The 18,000-nt window shown below is 49.0% G+C and overlaps 3 protein-coding genes and 1 long non-coding RNA gene across 7 annotated transcripts in view; 2 read left to right on the top strand and 2 right to left on the bottom strand.

Moving 5' to 3' along the window:
* Phaf1 (phagophore assembly factor 1) overlaps nucleotides 1-5,407 on the top strand; it is a 28,668-nt gene extending 23,261 nt beyond the window's left edge. Inside the window, exons 11-16 of one of the 3 annotated variants that reach the window (XR_015643280.1) lie at nucleotides 336-418; nucleotides 1,010-1,053; nucleotides 1,492-1,535; nucleotides 1,670-1,728; nucleotides 2,376-3,226; nucleotides 3,971-5,407. Coding sequence is in view for 1 of the 3 variants with exons in the window: in NM_139040.2 (NP_620609.2) it covers nucleotides 336-418; nucleotides 1,010-1,053; nucleotides 1,492-1,535; nucleotides 1,670-1,728; nucleotides 3,154-3,226; nucleotides 3,971-4,057 (390 nt within the window). In the remaining 2 variants the exon portion in view is untranslated. The remainder of the gene's footprint in view (nucleotides 1-335; nucleotides 419-1,009; nucleotides 1,054-1,491; nucleotides 1,536-1,669; nucleotides 1,729-2,375; nucleotides 3,227-3,970) is intronic. The other 2 variants (XR_015643279.1, NM_139040.2) reach the window with 2 other exon arrangements.
* On the bottom strand, nucleotides 4,994-7,551 carry B3gnt9 (UDP-GlcNAc:betaGal beta-1,3-N-acetylglucosaminyltransferase 9). The gene is made up of 2 exons (NM_001400948.1): nucleotides 7,416-7,551; nucleotides 4,994-7,234 (listed from the first exon to the last, which is right to left on the bottom strand). Exon 2 carries the CDS (start codon nucleotides 7,151-7,153, stop codon nucleotides 5,957-5,959), a length of 1,197 nt encoding a protein of 398 aa, NP_001387877.1. The 5' UTR covers nucleotides 7,154-7,234; nucleotides 7,416-7,551; the 3' UTR covers nucleotides 4,994-5,956.
* A 3,850-nt stretch (nucleotides 7,552-11,401) lies between these two features.
* On the bottom strand, nucleotides 11,402-17,999 carry Tradd (TNFRSF1A-associated via death domain). Of its 2 annotated transcripts, XM_087593871.1 has the most exons (5): nucleotides 17,949-17,999; nucleotides 13,353-13,511; nucleotides 12,530-12,807; nucleotides 12,257-12,449; nucleotides 11,406-12,112 (listed from the first exon to the last, which is right to left on the bottom strand). In XM_087593871.1, the coding sequence occupies exons 2-5, from the start codon at nucleotides 13,501-13,503 to the stop codon at nucleotides 11,802-11,804; spliced, it is 933 nt and encodes a 310-aa protein (XP_087449997.1). In that variant the 5' UTR covers nucleotides 13,504-13,511; nucleotides 17,949-17,999; the 3' UTR covers nucleotides 11,406-11,801. The 2 variants fall into 2 exon arrangements, with proteins under 2 accessions (NP_001093950.1, XP_087449997.1); NM_001100480.1 differs by lacking the exon at nucleotides 17,949-17,999 and having other exon boundaries at nucleotides 11,402-12,112; nucleotides 13,353-13,503.
* Nucleotides 12,801-14,171, top strand: LOC147999433 (uncharacterized). The gene is made up of 3 exons (XR_015644113.1): nucleotides 12,801-12,957; nucleotides 13,516-13,691; nucleotides 14,077-14,171. It is a non-coding gene; the product is annotated as an uncharacterized LOC147999433 (long non-coding RNA).
* Nucleotide 18,000: the final 1 nt, after the last annotated feature.

Raw genomic sequence — 18,000 nt, forward strand, 5'->3', positions numbered from 1 at the left:
TGATTGGTCATAGTGTTTGCATAGTCTGAGCCTTACAAGAGTGAAGTGCCCTGAATCTTCTTATGACTTTTAGTAAAAAGTTCTAGGTCCCACTAGGAAAAAAAAAAAGGTTTCCTTTCCCTGGCTGTTTTAAGTTGCCAAGCAATGGAGCTATAACCCCTGATGTTCCTGCCAGGCCCCTCCACCAAAGATGCCTAGTTAAGGCCTCTGTGAATGTGTGAAAGGAAGTTTCTAGTGTTCTTCTGATCGAAGACTCCAAGTAGGAATTCTCTTGGGAAGACCCCTGACCTGCCCTGGTAACTTTGCACACTTGACCATCTTGTTTTCTTTGTCAGGACATCCTGTTTGATGCAAATACACACAAAGTGAAGAAGTTTGTCCTGCATACCAATTACCCTGGGCATTATAATTTTAACATGTGAGTATACCTTAGGTGAGCTGAGTGGTAGATTTATCTCCACTCTTCCCCTGGGTTGTGGTGCTGGCAGATGAACCCAGTGCTTTGAGTGGGCTGTCAGATCTTTACCATTGAGTGACACTCACAACTCTACCTGACTCTTCTGGCTTCTGGGAAGTAAATGTATGCTGAGTGCCTAATGTGTTCTGCCCAGTACATCTGTGTGTTCTTAGTTTACAAGTAGAAGATACAGTCAGAAACTGTTTTCTGGTCTGGTAGGCACAATATAAGGCAGATTGACCTCAAACTCAAAGCAATCCTTATCTCTCAGCCTCCTACTTCTGGGATTACAAGTATGAGCCACCACGCCCAGCCAGAAACCTTTATCTTACTAGCTATAGTTAGTTGTCGTTTTAGACCTGAAAGCCGTGTCCTTTTCTGTTTGGCTTCAGTGTTTGAGTTGGGCCTCCCCCAGTGAATGTTGTCAAAAATCCCAGCCAGGGCTTTGGGCAGGTACGTAAGGCTCTGGCTTTTCTGGGATACAGAGTAGAGATATAAGAGTGGTTGGGCCTCCCAAGAAACAGGTTTTAGCTTTGTCTGTCTTCTTTCTAGTTACCACCGCTGTGAGTTCAAGATCCCACTAGCCATAAAGAAAGGTGAGTCAAGAGTCCCCTCAGGTTAAAGGGATGTACTGTATTAAGAAGGTGGAGAAGCCAGCAGAGTGTAGTTCTTGAGCCGGTAATGTCCTTGCTCACTGTCTTCTCCCTAGAGCCTTAGCTCCTCTGGGATGGGTCCTTTGTTCTGGAGGCCATGAAGGCCTTCCTTCTCTTGTGACTGGGACTATTGGCTAGTGGGCAGAGTATCATCCAGTGTGCCTCACACATCCTTTGTGCCCACTGACTGCCAGCTAGTGTAGCTCACATAAAATGCAGTTGGTCTCCCTTTGCTTTCCACATTTTTCGAACCAACCTGCCTTTGCTCCCTGTGTGCTCCAGCCATAGCACAAAGAGTGGCTAGTCTGGATCCTGCCTGTGGCCAGACCTATAGGTAACCACGGCCAACTTAACCCAGCCTGCACCATCTTCTCTTTCCAGAAAATGCAGGTGGTCAAACCGAAATATGCACAACCTACAGCAAGGTAAGCTCTTATCTTCCTGCCTGGTAGTCTGAGTACCAGGTGGGCATGTCTAGGACCATGTTTTCTGGGCAGTACATCAGTCACAACTGTGTCTGGGTCCTTGTTGACCCATGCTGCCTCTATCCTTTTTGCAGTGGGACAGCATCCAGGAGCTTCTGGGCCATCCTGTGGAAAAGCCGGTTGTCTTGCACAGGTAAGTGGGAGGTTGCTGTATCTGCTCAGGGAAGTCTAGCAGTGAGTGGCTCATGTAAGCTACATAAGTTTCTGGGCTAGGGATCCCGCTCAGTGTAGTATATTTGCATATGTCAGCCCTGGGCTGTTCTTCATGTTTACTGTGAGAGATTGCCCTTGGTACATCTCCTCTCCCCCTGCCCTATCTCTATGGGTCCTCACCCCTTATTCAGAATTCAGAATAAGCAGTTGTTTGGCTCCCTACCTTCAGCTTTCCTTTCCCATCAAGTCTGCCACCTGCTATAGTCTCTAACCTTATGGCTGCCATGAAGTGCCCTTTCACTCCAGGGGGCCTTCCTGACTGCCTTTTTTTTTTTTTTTTTTTAGATTTATTTATTTATTTTATGTATATGAACACACTGTAGCTGTCCTCAGACACACCAGAAGAGGGCATCAGATCTCATTACAGATGGTTGTGAGCCACCATGTGGTTGCTAGGAATTGAACTCAGGACCTCTGGAAGAGCAGTCAATGCTCTTAACCGTTGAGCCATCTCTCCAGCCCCTGACTGCTGCTTTTTAAAGATTTATTTATTTATTATATATTATATATAAGTACACTGTAGCTGTCTTCAGACACACCAAAAGAGGGCTTCACATCTCATTACAGATAGCTGTGAGCCACCATGTGATTGCTGAGAATTGAACTCAAGACCTCTGGAAGAGCAATCAGTGCTCTTAACCACTGAGCCAACCATCTCTCCAGCACCTTCCCTGACTTCTTACCACCCTATTCAGTTCTGTAGTAACTGTCCTAGTTTGATCACTATTGCTGTGGGGAGAAAAGGATTTATTTGGCTTGCACAGTCTGATTAAAATCTATCGTTGAGGGGAGTCAGGGCAGGAACCATGGAGGAAAGCCACTTACTGGCTTGCTTTCCCTGGCTTGCTCAGCTTGGGGGTGGGAGGGTCTCTTTCTGTGTAGGCCTGGCTGGCCTTGAATTTTCAGAGATCCATGCACTCCTGCCTTCTGGGTGGGATTGAAGGCCTGCACCACCATGACTAGCTATATACAGCTTACAACTCAACACTAAACCCTGCCCAAGTGTAGCACCATACAAGGTGGGCTGGGCCCTCCTACATTACTCACTAAAAATACCCCACAGACATGCCCTCATGCCAGTCTGATGAGGCAGTTCCTCAGCAAGGGTGTCCTCTTCCCAGGTAAACCCAATTTGTGTTGTGAAAAACTAGCTGCACAGCAGCTTTCTTTGATCTTTGAGTCAGAGTTAAGAGAAGCCACTTCTTACCACTTCACCTTTAGGGCCTATGGAGGAGTCAGACACTCTGTCATGAGGGCCCACTGGCCTGTAACCCGCATCCCAAAAGGAACTGGGCCTTCTGCCGCTTGACCTTTGTTTCTCTAATTCTGGATTCTCTGGCTTCAGATCCTCATCCCCAAATAACACCAACCCATTTGGCTCTACATTCTGCTTTGGTCTTCAGCGGATGATCTTTGAGGTGAGTCCTAGAAGCCAAATAAGCTGCTAAGGGCTTTGTGGCTGTAGCAAGGCCAAGCAAGTGATTAAGGAATTGTGGGTTAACATAACAGTAACAGTCATGCTGAACAGGTGAATCCTTCCTCATCTCTACTGTGTAAAAGTTCAGATATGATGATTAGGGAACCAGAGAGGTAGTTCAGCAAGTAAAGGTGCTCACTGCCAGTCCTGAGAACCTGAGTTCAGTTCCTGATACCCACATGGTAAAAGAGCACAGTGTCCTCAAAGTTCTTCTCTGATCTCTACATGTATACTGTGGGAAATTCATACCCCTTGCCAAATACAAAGTTAATAATAATGTAAATAAAGAGAAAAAAATAGGTTGAGGAAATCTGGGGTCAGAACCTGAAGACAACTATATCCAACAGGATGAGCCTATCAGTGATGCCTTTATTTATTAATAAGCAGTACAGCAGGGAGCAGGAACCTCAAAGCAAGTATGTTCAACGTGGGTGTGCTGATCCTTGAGGGCTACATGGATCAGTGGCCCCAGGCTTTTGCAGTTGTGGATACGAGATACAAGGTTTTACAAAAGCCATGTGTCCTGTGAAGAATGGGTAGACCTTGAGCAGGAGTAAGCCCCACTAACATGAAGTTTGTGGTTGAGGAAATGCAGGACCCGGGCCTGTGTGAAGCACGCCATGTGTGTACCTTCTAGCCCACCCAGTCCACGGAAGTCTTGACCTGCTGTTCTCTTATATACCAGGTCATGCAGAACAACCACATTGCCTCAGTGACCCTGTATGGCCCCCCTAGGCCTGGTGCCCACCTGAGAACAGCAGAGCTGCCCTAAGGACTTCACTGTTTTCCCTCTGTCCATGGAACTGTGCATCACATCCAGCTCAGTGGGTCTCTGTGCCACCACCCTGTGTGTTTTCTTGGGCACCTTGGCAGTGTTGAAGGGCTGTGGGACTTTGGGTTTGGAAGGCTGAGTTTTCTGCCTTGGGACAGAGGACCCAGCTGTCCAAAGCCTGCTGTCGCCATGAGAGAACACAGTCTGCAAAGAGAAGCACAAACTTTGAGCCTGGATGAGGGCTCTCTTATTAACATGTAATAAAGGACACGCCAGCCCTGTCCTGCACATGAGGAAGACGGGGCTCTTTCTCTATCTAAGGACCTGTACCTAGGAGAGAACAGGGTCCTGCTTTTGGCCCGACATTGCCATGTGCTCACCTTAAGGTGAGCAGAGCAGATGTATAGCATGTCAGTAGTACTTGGTTGCAATATTTGCACTACATCCACTTTAGTTACTTGATGAGCTGGCTGTGGCTGGTGTGGCCCACTGCCCTTTCCTGTTTCTTCTGTGTGAGTGCTCCTTGCCATGCCCAGGTGGCATACCCAAGTGGTTGAAATACAGTTTTCTCCCAGGTATGTACCAGGCCTGGTTCCCACTGCTGCTCTGGGAGCCAGCCTTTAAGGTCACCTGTGTCTCTTGGTCCAACCTGGCTGACAGGGCTGCATGTCTCCATCTTGTTTGCCTCTTTTATTTAATGCCAAAGTGTTAGCCAAAGACACCTTCCTCCTTTTGTTACATTACAGCATTCTGTTATGCACTGTGGGCCAGCTCCTTGCCCTAGTTCTGGGCACTGGCCTGGCTACTTGGTTTAAAGCCTAGGGGCTCAAGGAACACTAGGCTGCTTGGTTTCTTAATGGGTCTTGCTAATGAGAAATAGCATATATGTGCTTTAAAATAGTAATCCTTTTGAAAAGAATTGAGAAGAGAAACATATAATTTTATCCCATTTTTAATATTTTGGTCTAGCAACTTGTGATACATAGATGACAATTTTGTGAGTTTTTCAAATGTGTGTACAGATTTTTGTAAATAATGACTTTTGTAATTAACTCATGTACAGCCTCATCTTGTATAGTTCATGATGAATGTGCAGGGGACCTGCCCCAGCTGTCTGTATGGTTCCTGTACCTACAGCCAGGCCTGTGTGGCACTCCCATGACTGATTGACAGGTGTCTTCCCATTTGGACCTTCATCTGGCCAGAGACCCTGCATATCTCACTGTCAGGGTAGCCAGGACTGTCCCCATCCTCTTGAACAGAGGAGACTTCCTCATCCCGATCCAATAAATTAGCACCTCACTGACAGCTTGCCATATGCTGCCATGTGCTGGGGTGTTTGTACTAAAATGTGAACTGTCGGTTTCCTCGACGTTGTGGTTGAAGAATATGGGAATTTTTATAGTGGAGGAATCTTAGGATTTCTTCTGGGAAGGGGATGGATCACATGACACACATCATGGCCCCATCCCTCATGCTACAGGCAAACCTGGACCTGAAGGGTTAGTTAGCTCTATCACCAGACCTCAAAGGGGACAGATAAGATAAAGCCAATGGGAAGCCAATGTAGAGAAGGAAGGAAGCTAATAACTAAAGGAAAATGGCTGTGAGGTTTGGCCATGGGTAGATCAACTTGTGTTTTTATCATCCTAAACATCCTGAAAAGCCGAGCCCCAGCTGGCACACACAATGGTGCTCTTGACTACTAATATTTAAGTGTGCCAGCTTCTGTGCTGGTCAAACCACAGACCACCACCTTAGCCCTGGCTATCTCGTTGGCTTAGCACTACTACACATTGAGTGATCTGAAGAAAAGCCATAAACTCATAGAAAACCCCTTTGGACTTTTTCATGTTCTGTCCTGGAGCTGAGTAAGAGGTTTGATATCGTGAGAGATAGCTAGGAATTCCATTGGAAGGGACCTGTTGCCACAGGCTGTGGGTGTGCACAGACTGGCCCCTGAGGCCCATGCAGCAAGCGCCACATAAGCCAAATGTCAGCTGCAGATAGCCCGTGCACTACCACCAGTTCTCGGTAGAAACAGGGGTCGAAGGTTCGAAGATGTGGTGCAGCCGAAGGCTGGGAGATGCCAAAGGTGCGAAATGCTGGATGAGGCTCAGGTGTGAGCCGCAAGCGCTGCAAACACATGCCCAGAAAGACATCATCTATGGGAAAGAGCTCAACTTGCGTGCAGGCATGAGCTAGGCGATGGAGTGTGGCTCCCGAAAGAACAAACCCACCACCACCTGCGTAGGCAGGGTAAACCGGCAGTCCATACACAGCCTGGGGAATGAAGTACTTGCTGGCTCTAGCTCGGATCGGCCTTGCCTGCACAATCACATCACCTGCAAGAAGATCCTGGGCTGGATCCCGCGGCTCCAGAAACTGCAGCAGGTTCCTCACGTGCACGAACACATCTGCATCGCCCTTAAAAACAAAGTGTACATCCGGACAGAATGCTGAGGCCCAAGATAGAAAGTGAATCTCCTTGAGCGTTAGATTGAAAAAGGTGTCTTCGAAAGCCCAGAGCAGGATGTCTGCATAAGCTCGGCTCTCAGCTTCCAGTAGGGCGCGCCAGTGCGTCCGCGTGCCTGCCCCGCCGGAGCCCGCCCCCTTAGGCACGCCTAATAAGAACACTCGGCGCACGAGTGCCCCCTGCACGCGACCCTCGGCGCCCCAAGTTTGGCGAACGGCTTCCCGCCGCTCGAAGTCGGCGGCCACAGACTTGACTGCGATGAGCAAGTCGAGCGAGCCGCCAGATGCGCCGTCGCTGTGGCATTTGCGCGGCTGGTTAATTAGTAGCGGAAAGCGCCGTTGGTCCTTGGCGCGCAGATACCTGCGGAAGTCAAAGGGGTCCGTAGGTGTGGGTGGCACCGGGGTCTCCCCTTCGTAGGCTGGCGGGGCCGCGTGGGCGGTGTTGGGGAGCTCCAGTGCTCGGCGACCAGGAGTAGGCCGCGGGAGCTGTCGTCCTCGCGCTGGTGGTGCTCTGGTCGTGGGGGATACCCCGTCGCGCTGCGCATAGAGCAGGAGTCCGAGGGCGGCGCTGAGCAACAGCGTAAGCCACGCATCCCGGCAAAGGCGCGGCCTCCTCCTCATGTCCAGCCCCGCCCTTCCCGGGGTCCTCTATCCTTCCTTCATCCACTCTGTCGACCTCTGGGCCTGCCCCACCGCAGCAGCCTAAGGGACAAAAAGTTCAGCTTCTAACCTCAGCTCCAGCCCAGAAAGGATCCCCCAAGGCTTGCCAGGGAGATGCAGGTCTCTCCTCTAGAGCCCCCAACCCAGTGCAACAAGGCTGGGTCCCTTCTACCTTTTACCCCTCCCTGCCTCTGACCTTGGTCCTTGGGACCCCAGAACTCACGCTTGACCGCGGGGGTGGAGTCACAGTCCCTGAAACGCAGGACACTCCGACTGTCAGCTCAGGGTCCCAAGGGCAGCCATGACCCGGGCTTGAGCCAAATGCAGCGTTGGCAGGAAGGGGACTGAGGCTGTGCCACGTGATCCTCCAGATGTGTACGCCCCGACATCTGGAGCTCAACTCCGCCCTGGTGCAAGGAGTGCCATCTCTGACTGAGAACTGATCCCTGAAAGACTTTCTCACGGGCGACTTTCCCTGGGAAAGCCTAGTCTTTTTTATTGGGTGCTGAATTCCGAGTTTCTAAAGCTCAGGAAGTGTATGGCTAATGGGCTCCAAACCCCTAGGCCTGAGCGCTTTTAACTCTCAGTTCTTTTGGCCACTATCCAGGGCCATCTCTTTCAGCAGCCCCGGTTCACCAAGCTGTAGCCTCAGATTGCCCCAGTGACATAACGCTGTCTACTTACTCTGAACTCTGCCCTGCTTGCCACCAGTAAACACAAGCATACACACCCCAACAATCAAGACAGCAAGTTCTCTTCCTGTAGACTTGCCAGAAGCTCTACCCAAAGAGGACCAATACTTAGGTAGTTAAGTGACTTGCTGCTGGATGACACAGCCAGAAAGTACTGCCCCCAGAAAATGGAACCACTCTGCTCACAGTAATTTCCGAGACAAATACTTCATTCCTGTCTCTCCATGCCCAGATTCAGTTCAGAGTTTCCTGCTTCCCAACATAGCATCCTTGAGGGTAGAAATGTCCATATTGTTGTCTCTGCAGTATAGTTTGGGCTATCAGGGATAGGTGTTTGAGGGCTTCTAGAAAGGCCCATTCAGCCAAGGTAGGCTTTCCCCTGTATTCCAAATCCCCTGGTTTTCCTACCTCTTTGAGTTGCTTTGTCATTCAGGCCAAACCACCCACTCTTCCCACTAGTCTTTTAGGTTTTTGAGGACAGGCTATGCTATGCACCCTGCATAGATAGTCTCAACTAATGACCTGCCCGCAACTATTGGGATGGATTACAAGCCTGCACTAGTATTCCTGGCTCCAATCTTGATTGGTTTCCTCGGAACTATAGAGACAGCTGAACTCCAGGTTTACCCGAAGGTCCTGCAGGTTACTCATTCTCAGTGAATAGAGCCATCAGGGCCTCCTCCAGGCCTTCATCCCACTGGCAGTTATAAACTCCTGATCTATCACCTTACCCCAGTCCTCAGCCAGGCTCACAGTCCTGCTGCATTCTTCCTCCCCAACTGCTGTTGATATTCATGCCCTTTTCTGTCTCTGTAGTCACTACCTTGGCCTCTCTGTTTCTCGTGTTTCAGGCTTCCATCCCAAATGCCTTCAAAGACATCTCACTGGCATAGTTATAAAATCCAAACTCTGGAACGCTGGGGGTTGGGGGTGTAACTCAGTTGGTAGAGGGCAGACCTAGCAAGTGAGAAGCCCTGAATTTAGGCCCCAGCATCCTATAAACTAGGCATGGTGGTACATACCTGTAACCCTAGCACTCAGGAGGATCACAAGCTCAGGGTCATTCTTGGTTTCACAGGAAACTTGATGCCAACCTGAGCTAAATGAGACATTATCTCAGAAAAGGGGGCAGGGGCAAAATCCAAACTCTGGACTCTCTAAACAGCTCCTGAAGGGGGAACTTCAGGGATAGGTGTGCACACATGCACACACAGATGTGCAAGTGTAGTGTATGGGGTCAGGAGGTGGAGCAGTGAGTTAGAATCTGACTTCCTTGGACTGAACATGCTGCTCTGTACTTTCTAACTGGGCTTGGGTGTTGTGTAGAAGGCAGTAAAGGATCAAAAAGTGAACTCTCAAAAGAACTGGAGGAAGAGGTTTAACTTGAGGTTAAGAAACAGAGCCCAGGGGGTTGGGGATTTAGCTCAGTGGTAGAGCGCTTGCCTAGCACAAGGCCCTGGGTTTGGTCCCCAGCTCCAAAAAAAAAGAGAGAAAGAAAGAAAGAAAGAAAGAAAGAAAAGAAACAGAGCCCAGGGGCTGGAGAGATGGCTCAGTGGCTAAGAACACTGGCTGCTCTTCCAGAGTACCTAGGTTCAGTTCCCAGCACCCACATGGCACTCCACAATAGTCTGTAATCCAGCGCCATGTGATTTGACACCCTCACACAGACATACATGCCTACAAAACACCAATGCACATTGAAAGAAAGAATGGATGGGTGAAAGAAAAGAGGAACGGGGCCCTTAGACTGGGCATGGTGGTACAAGCCTTTAATCTCCACACTTAGAGGCAGGTGGATCTCTGAATTTAAAGTCAGCCTGGTGGGCTATGTAGTGAGACCCTGTCTGAGAGGGGGGACCCCAGATTTAATAATTGGTTCTTAATAATTGCTAGGGGAGGGGAGGCCTAAATCACATTCTTTTTTAAACATTTCTACTTTTTATATTTTTTATTTAATGTATATGAGTATACTGTAGCTGTCTTCAGACACACACCAAACGAGGGAATCAGATCACATTACAAATGATTGTGAGCCACCATGTGGTTGCTGGGATTTGGACTCATAACCTCTGGAAGAGCAGTCAGTGCTCTTGACTGCTGAACCATCTCTCCAGCCCCTAAGTCACATTTTTGTTAAAGATTTCTTTCTGTGTATGGATGACTTTTGTGTGTCTGTTCACATACATGCCTGATATCAGAAGAGGCCTGAAGAGGGCATTGGATCCCCTGGAAGTGGAGTTATAGACAGTTGTGAACTGCCATGTGCTTCCTAGGAATCAAACCTTGATCTTCTGGAAGAACCACCAAGCCATTTCTCCAACCCCTGAGGATTTTTTAATTTTGTGTGTGTGTGTGTGTGTGTGTGTGTGTGTGTGTGTGTGTGTGTGTGTGTGTGTGTGTTTTCATGTAGGTACAAGTGCCTGAGCCAGAATCCTAACCCAGGCTAATCTGGAACTAATTAACTCAGGCTGGCCTTAAACTCCTAGGGACCCACTTGCCAAGTAAATGCTGGGATTATAGATGTGCCACCATGACCAGTTTCCCAGATGTGTTTTGTTTTTTGTTTTGTTTTAGAAAATACTTTCTAGCACATTTGGTGCACACATCCATCTATAATCACAGCCCTCAGGAGTTAGAAGCATCTGGATAGAGAATCATGAGTTCAAAGCCAGCCTGAGATATATGAGACTGTCTCAAAAAACAAAAAAGCAAGAGCCAGAATGTAGCTCAGTGGTAGAACTTTCCTCAGGGGCTTGGTTATATCCCCACTACCACAAAAATCAATGGGACAACTAGGGTTTCTGAGTATGTGTAGTGGGAAATGAAATCCATTAGCCTAGCCTCCCACCTTAAGTAAACTTTGAAGGTTGAATTTAGAAATAATATAAGTCAGTTGGAAATCATGGGGGAGGAGTGGCGAACCCCAGACTTTCTGTTTGCTTTCGATTTTGTTTGGGGGGGGCGTGTCTCAATATGTAGCCCATGCTGGCTTCCGGATTGAAGCAATCCTCCTGCCTCGACATCCTCAATGCCACATGCTATGTAAAATGTCTGAGTCTTACATGCTTCAGTCTCCGTGGAAACAAGGCCAATGACCTCAGTAGAAAAGGTGGGAGAGGCGGGGGTGTGTGTGTTGGAATCTTGGCTGTCCTGGAATTCACTCGGTAGCCCAGGCTGGCCTGTAGCAGATCCACCTGCCTCTGCCTCCAATGTTAGCATTAAAGGCGTGCGCCACCGCCTGGCTGTAATTTTAATTTTCTAATTCAGGCACACCGTAGATGTTTTAAGCACATACTTAAAAGATCACACGCACAAACCAAACCCCAAGTATAGAGTGATTCACCAAACCCCTGGTATCCTTCACTAAGAAGACAGGAAGAACCCCTCTCATCTTCCTCAAGGCCCCAACAGAGCCTACTGTACCCAAAACCCTGCCCCTTTCTCCTCTCCACCTGGCTCACTATTCCCCTGAAGGTGACTAACCACAACCTGGGCTAGACCTCAGTATTTCCACAAGTCTATAAAAGGGTTACATTTTATTATCGCTGCCAAGTACTTAGGTCCCACGATGAGAATGAGCCAAGGGCAGGGAAAATCGTGCATCCTGCTCGTGACAGTTTTTGTAGCACCTTGAATGACATCTAGGTTTCAGAAGGTCCAGTTTCTTAGTGAGTTTCTGCAGGAAGTCCTCTTTCTGTACCCCTGCGGTGCTTGCCTGGCTCCTGGGGAGGGGGAGGGGCAGTTAGTTCACTCCAGCAGCTCAGCTAGGTAGGGGAGTGTGTACGTTCTCCGAGTCCAGTGGATGGCAAATAGCCAGCAGTAGCAACATCAGCAGTAAAAGGACCCCAACAGTCCCCAGTGGGTTCCAAACACTGGCTGAACTGGTTGACCAGTGGCCCTTTCCCACAGTACTAGACTTAAGCCTGGCCGCCTTCCGGCTCCGCCTGGCCTAGCAGATCTTCTGCTAGACTAGTGAGCTCGTTCTCCTCCAGCGCCTCCACTAGGCGTTGCAGTGTGGCACGGCGGCCCTCGGCTTGTATGAAACGGCGCAGCAGCTGGAAGGCCTGCTCATATAGCCCATCACGCTCATACTCATAGGCCAGCGAGTCGAGGGCAGGATCCCTCAGTGCTCGACAGCTACGCTGCAGCGAGCGCCCTACCCTGCGCCACTTGAGGCCCACTGAGCGCGCGAATGTCTGCTGGTCTTGCAGATTCAGTGGCCGGTTCACTGCGGAGGAAGGGAGGAGAGGTAAGTAAGCATCGGTTCCCCGGAGTTCGCACCATCCCGCACCCGCCTGGGGATACCTGGGCCCAGCCCTATTCCGGCTCAGATCTACCTGCTGGTGACCCCGCTTCTGCTGGTGAACCTCACCTATGAGCTGACCATGGAACAGAAAAGTCTGGCCGGCGGCCGGCAGTGGCTTCTCCTCGGCCGGAGAGGAAACCAGGGACTTCGAACCTGCTGGAGCTACCTGTGTGGCTCCACCCTGGCCAGTGGAGTCACACGTCAGTTTGCAGAACTCATCCTCCAGCTCCGCGAGTTCTTCGTCCCTGAGCCGGTCGGGCTGCGCAAAGGGGTGCACAGTAAGTGCGGCTTTTGGCCGCAAATCCCCACCCATCCCATCCTAACTACAGACACCAGCACCTTCTGGGCTAAGATGTAATTCAAACAGCGCTCTTCGTCGGTCAGCCAACTGTCCAGCTGCTCCGCACCAGCACGCAACTCCAGTTGCAACCGCACTGCTTCCTGGGCAAGCGCCGCGGCCATGCACCTCTGCAGTGCGGTGCGCAGCGCCCCCTCGCGGTAGGCTTGGAGAAAGCGGCCGCATAGCAGGCGCCCGCAGAAACGCAACTGAACGATGAGCTGAGGGTCGCTGCAGTGGATCTTGAGTATCTGCAGTACGTCGGGGCTGTCCCCACTCTCTGCGGAGGCGATCAGTCAGGCCACCCGCTGTCCCCAAACAGGACTTTTCTTCCAGCAGCCAGAGGAGGAAGCTAAGCCCGTAGTCCGGCCTATTCTCCCAACCCCCACCTTCAGCCTCTACTGCTCTCTGCCCAGAGAGAACGGAAAGGGTAGGTACTGGGGAGGAGTTTGGGCAAGGAATGCTGCCGTGAGAGAGGAAGAAAAGACAGAAAAGTGCAATTAGTAGCAAAGAGAACTGGCTGCTCAGAAGTAAAGACAGATGTAAATCAAGCTGACATTAGAAGAGAAATGGGTAGATCTGGAAGGCACAGGAAAGTGTACAAATGTTTACACTCAATGACACATACAATAAGCAAAGGAAGATTGCAGACCCCACACAGCCGGGAGTGCTCCCTCTCTCCTCATCCCTCTCCCAACCCCTCACCCAAATAATCTTTTTCTTAAAGAGTGTCTGAGCCTAAACCACAAAGCAAAGAAGTGGGCTCTCAATCCCAGTCCCTCCTACAAAGTCCCAGAGTCACTACACCTTCCCAGCCACACACACCTGACAATGCAGCCTGCAGAGCCTTGTAGATTGCCACTTTCTTCTTGGGATCTGTGTAGGCTTCAGATAGGACCACTTTGTCCATCGAAGACTCCAAAAACAGGTATGCACTGCCCACCCACTCCTCATGGCCATTCTGATCAGCTGCCATCTTGCCTCCTAGAGATGCAAATAGATCATCTCCAGACTTGGAAACAACTATCCAGTCTCATGTGGTCCAGCTGTCCTTCCACAGAGTTCCCAGCTTTTGACTCTGCTCATAGTCCTGCCCAACCCAGGCATGAATCCCTCCACTGCCTTTGACAAGAAGTCTAAGGTCACAGTAACAGCAGAACAGAGGTGGGTCCTAGGCCAGTATGTTTCTCTTATGAAAGCTGACAAAAGGTATCTTCCACCTGAATGGTGCGCATGCTCCAAAACCAGCCAGACTACCGGACTCGTGTCTTAGCTCTGCCTTCAGCTTAAGTTCCCAGAGCCTCTGCAGGACAAAAGGACCACCCACGCTCCCCCTATACCTGGCTCCACTTAATTGTCCCTGCCTAGATCCAAGTTCAAATGTGAAAAGCAAGGCTGGTCAGTCTACATATCCTGTTCACCACTCTTCAGGACCCAGTCAGAACTTGATATAGGGCTCAGACTGGACTAATGACACTCAACTCTGTATTGCTGGGTGGACCACTGATAAAGAGGCACTAACTTCCCCATCTTTGGTGTGGAATTAAAGGGACAGAATAGATCTCTGGCTCCTGCTTAGGAAGAACCTATCTGAGGGAAGGAAGAAGTCTACATGGAAGGAAATAAAGTCAAGAGATGAAGACACAATTGTTTTTTGTTTTTCTGAGACAAGGTCTATGTCTGTGATGGACTAGTTCCTGGCTGGATTGTTTGTTTTTTGTTTTTCTGAGACAGGGTCTATGTCTGTGATGGACTAGTTCCTGGCTGGCCTGGAACTCACTCGGTAGACCAGGTTGGCCTCCAACTCACAGAGATCCACGCGCTTTGATTCCTTCCCAAGGTTTGCCTGTATGATCTATGTATTACATGCATGGCTGTGCCCATGAAGGCCAGAAAAGGGCATCAGATTTCCTGAGACTGGAGTTACAAATGGCTGTGAGCCACAGCATGGGTGCTGGGAATCTAACCGGGTTCCTCTGGAAGAACTGACAGTTCTTTTAACTGTTACACTGTGCATTCCATCTCAGACACAAACTTTTTGGCGGGGGAGAGGGTGTTTCAAGATTTCCCTATCCCTTTATAGACCAGGCTGGCCTCTAACTCACAGAGATCCATCTGCCCCTGCCCCTGCCCCTGCCCCTGCCCCTGCCCCTGCCCCTGCCCCTGCCCCTGCCTCCCGAGAGCATGTGCCGCCATGCCTGGCTGAGGACAAACACGCTTAACTACGGATCCAGCTATCCCTGACCATCCTGACTGCTCAGTTATGTAAGCTAAATCATTCTACTTTGTTATTAGGCCCTTGTTTTCTTCAACTATCCCTAAACAAATTTCCTAACTGTCCACACTAGAACAGAGTCTTTCAACACGAAGATCATTTCCATCCATCTCCTGCCACAATCCTGCTTCTAAATCTCTAATAGAGCTCTGGCTCTGGTCAAGGTTAAGAATCACCTAGACAGGGCATCATCTAGACTGCCTAGAGGGAAATGCTGAATTGTCCATGGCCCTATCTAGCTCTAAGCAAGGGGGACACGGGCTTTTTTTTTTTTTTTTTTTTTTGCTTTGTTTTGTTTTTGGTTGGTTGGTTGGTTGGTTGGTTGGGTTTGTTTGTTTGAGACAGGATATTTGACTGTCCTGGGTCTCATTCTGTAGTCCTGGTTGCCTTCAAACTCAGTGCTGGGCTTAAAAGTCTGCACTGCCACTGCCCAACTAGGGGACATAGGTTTTGAAACACCTCTTCCATCAGAAAATATACTAATACACATATAGTTACTAAAACAGACTGAAAATTATTGTCTATCTCTGGGCAGGTTGGGGGTCTACATAGTAAGATCCCAGCTTAAAAAGACAAAAAGAAGAAGAAAAGAGAACATGAAGTGATGTTGTCCTATCTGTAACCTCAGCACTCTGGAACCAGGGGCAAGAACACCAGGAAGTTGAAGCCAGCCTGTACTACAGGGCAAAGCTCCAGCTGCTTCTGCTTCCATACTCGGGATTGAACCCTGAACCATGTATCTGGTAGCCAAGTTTTCAGCCACTGAGCCGCACCCCAGCCCATAAATGTCTTTTGTAAAAAGTAAGGCAACAAATCACAGGGAAACTCTTCTGCTACAGAGGTAAAACAAGTAAGGACGCCTAAGAAATAGCGCAATGATTCTTGAAACATCTAGTTCACTTTTCTATTCTTATCTGATGGATGTGGTCTCATCCCAAGGGGTAGGAAGAGATTTGGAATGTGCTGGTGTATGCCAGGGTACTATCCACCAGCTTGTCAAGCACAGGTACCGGAGAGCTGGAAATCGAAAGAGTAATCAATATGTAAATTCACTATTACTGGGTAAATAGGGGAAGTGGCAGCACTGGAATCCGCTGGAGTTGGAGAAGTGAGGAAATAGGACAGACAAGAGGGAGGGAACTGGTATCTCACTGTCCCCTTAAGAATCCTTCCCCAGAGCTTCCAGGGACTAAGCCACTACCTAAAGACTATACATGGACTGACCCTGGACTCTGACCCCATAGGTAGCAATGAATATCCTAGTAAGAGCACCAGTGGAAGGGGAAGCCCTGGGTCCTGCTAAGACTGAACCCCCAGTGAACTAGTCTATGGGGGGAGGGCGGCAATGGGGGGAGGGTTGGGAGGGGAACACCCATAAGGAAGGGGAGGGGGGAGGGGGATGTAAAGAAAAAAAAAAAAGAATCCTTCCCAGAACCCGGTGGTGGTGGTGCACCCCTTTAATCCTGGCACTCATGAGGCAGAGACAGGCAGATCTCTGTGAGTTCGAGGCCAGACTGATCTACAGAGTGTGTTCCAGGATTGATAGCCAGGGATACACAGAGAAACCCTGTCTTGAAAAACCAAAAAAAAAAGAAGAAGAAGAAGAAGAAGAAGAAGAAGAAGAAGAAGAAGAAGAAAGAAGAAGAAGAAGAAGAAGAAGAAGAAGAAGAAGAAGAAGAAGAAGAAGAAGAAGAAGAAGAAGAAGAAGAAGAAGAAGAAGAAGAAGAAGAAGAAGAAGAAGAAGAAGAAGAAGAAGAAGAAGAAGAAGAAGAAGAAGAAGAAGAAGAAGAAGAAGAAGAAGAAGAAGAAGAAGAAGAAGAAGAAGAAGAAGAAGAAGAAGAAGAAGAAGAAGAAGAAGAAGAAGAAGAAGAAGAAGAAGAAGAAGAAGAAGAAGAAGAAGAAGAAGAAGAAGAAGAAGAAGAAGAAGAAGAAGAAGAAGAAGAAGAAGAAGAAGAAGAAGAAGAAGAGAAGAAGAAGAAGAAGAAGAAGAAGAAGAAGAAGAAGAAGAAGAAGAAGAAGAAGAAGAAGAAGAAGAAGAAGAAGAAGAAGAAGAAGAAGAAGAAGAAGAAGAAGAAGAAGAAGAAGAAGAAGAAGAAGAAGAAGAAGAAGAAGAAGAAGAAGAAGAAGAAGAAGAAGAAGAAGAAGAAGAAGAAGAAGAAGAAGAAGAAGAAGAAGAAGAAGAAGAAGAAGAAGAAGAAGAAGAAGAAGAAGAAGAAGAAGAAGAAGAAGAAGAAGAAGAAGAAGAAGAAGAAGAAGAAGAAGAAGAAGAAGAAGAAGAAGAAGAAGAAGAAGAAGAAGAAGAAGAAGAAGAAGAAGAAGAAGAAGAAGAAGAAGAGAAGAAGAAGAAGAAGAAGAAGAAGAAGAAGAAGAAGAAGAAGAAGAAGAAGAAGAAGAAGAAGAAGAAGAAGAAGAAGAAGAAGAAGAAGAAGAAGAAGAAGAAGAAGAAGAAGAAGAAGAAGAAGAAGAAGAAGAAGAAGAAGAAGAAGAAGAAGAAGAAGAAGAAGAAGAAGAAGAAGAAGAAGAAGAAGAAGAAGAAGAAGAAGAAGAAGAAGAATAATCTTCTCAGGCATTCTTCCATTGAAAGCCCCATCACCCACTGGGAGGCTTCTAGGCTGGGTCCCAAAACAAATGCCTCTATCCAGATGCCCGGTCTCATTAACATGTAACCGATAGCCCCACTTCTGGATAGGTGGAAGGGCTTGACTCCCAACTCAAGGAAAGTTTGAGATTCCCAGACCACCAGGACACGCCCCCTGCTTGGCTGCGCCTAACTGCGCAGTAAGCGACCTGGCAGCGGGAGGTTCCCAGTCTGCCCACTACTCGGCCTTCAAGCTGGGGGTGCGCACACGCCTGGGCTCAAACAGGAAGAGGGCTCTCAGAACCGTTCGGGCCAGCCCTGCAGCTACATCCTCTCGTCTGCAGGGCCTGCCTGACACCCATCAGAAACTCTTAGTTGGGACAAGAAATCAGAGAAGGTGGAGGTCCGAAGCCCCTTGCACCTCTCACCAAAACAGTCCGACTGGCCGCCGCCACTGGCTGGCCAGCAATTGCGCGTGTCACTACCGCGCGGTTCTCACTCTCGGGAAGCTAGATCTCTCGCTTTGCTCGGGCTGCACCAAGGTTGCCCACCCACTCTCCGCACTAACCTGGCCGCCACACACTCGCCTGGCTCCACTGCTCGCGGCTTCCGGGTGTGCG

The sequence above is a fragment of the Rattus norvegicus genome, chromosome 19 (genome assembly GCF_021556685.1).
Source record: "Rattus norvegicus strain SHRSP/BbbUtx chromosome 19, alternate assembly SHRSP_T2T, whole genome shotgun sequence".
Lineage (NCBI taxonomy): Eukaryota > Metazoa > Chordata > Mammalia > Rodentia > Muridae > Rattus > Rattus norvegicus.